This window comes from Eimeria mitis, genomic scaffold (genome assembly GCF_000499745.2).
Source record: "Eimeria mitis Houghton genomic scaffold, Emh_scaff1769, whole genome shotgun sequence".
Lineage (NCBI taxonomy): Eukaryota > Apicomplexa > Conoidasida > Eucoccidiorida > Eimeriidae > Eimeria > Eimeria mitis.
The window spans coordinates 3,463-4,235 of record NW_013570086.1 but is presented as its reverse complement, the minus strand read 5'-3'; the positions used below and the strand labels follow the sequence as shown (position 1 = coordinate 4,235).

At 58.5% G+C, this 773-nt stretch overlaps 1 protein-coding gene across 1 annotated transcript in view; it reads left to right on the top strand.

The window, feature by feature from the left end:
• Nucleotides 1-773, top strand: part of EMH_0043230 (uncharacterized protein) — a gene marked incomplete at both ends in the record, with an annotated part of 3,547 nt that overhangs the window by 818 nt on the left and 1,956 nt on the right. Inside the window, one exon of the mRNA XM_013495825.1 lies at nt 3-773. Within this exon, the coding sequence (XP_013351279.1) occupies nt 3-773 (771 nt within the window). The remainder of the gene's footprint in view (nt 1-2) is intronic.

Genomic DNA, 773 nt, shown 5'->3' with positions numbered 1-773 from the left:
TAGGGGCCCCCCCCGTGGGGGCCCCTCCTCTGGGGGCCCCTCCTCGGGGGGCCCCTCATCTGGGGGCCCCCCTGGGTCTGGGGGCCCCCCTGGGGGGGGCCCCCCTGGGTCTGGGGGCCCCCCTGGGTCTGGGGGGCCCCCTGGGTCTGGTGGGGGGCCCCCTGATGAATTGGGTACTGGATTGGGGGGCCCCTTTTACGGTAAGCTGTGGGGGCAGGCTACCGACTATATGATAGAGATGGGTTTAGATAGCGGGGATTTGTTGTTTATAAGAAAAGAGATAAAAACATTAAACCCTTTTGCTGCTGTGAAGCTGGCGTTGCTGCGGCTGCTGCAGCGTCTGCTGCTGCAGCAGCAGCAGCAGCAGCAGCTGCTGCTGCAGCAGCAGCAGATGGGAGAATATGATGAAGTTTGTATTATATTAAATAAATACCAACAAAAATTTGTGCTGTCTGTACACCCCAATGGGGGCCTCTGCTGCACCCCATACGCAGACAAACTAGCAGCAGACAAGCAGCAGCTAGTTGCTGCTAGAAGACTCAGATGCTCTGCTGCTGCCAGAAAATATATCACACATGTGCTGCTGCATGCATGCAACAGCAGCAGCAGCAGCAGCAGCAGCAGCAGCAACAGCAACAGCAGCGGCAGCAGCAGCGGCAACAGCAGCAGCAGCAGCAGCAGCGGCGGCAGCAGCAGCAGCAGCGACAGCAGCAGCAGCAGCAGCAGCAGGAATGGAGTGGATTTATGTTTTGCTTCTTCTCGTGTTTCTGTTG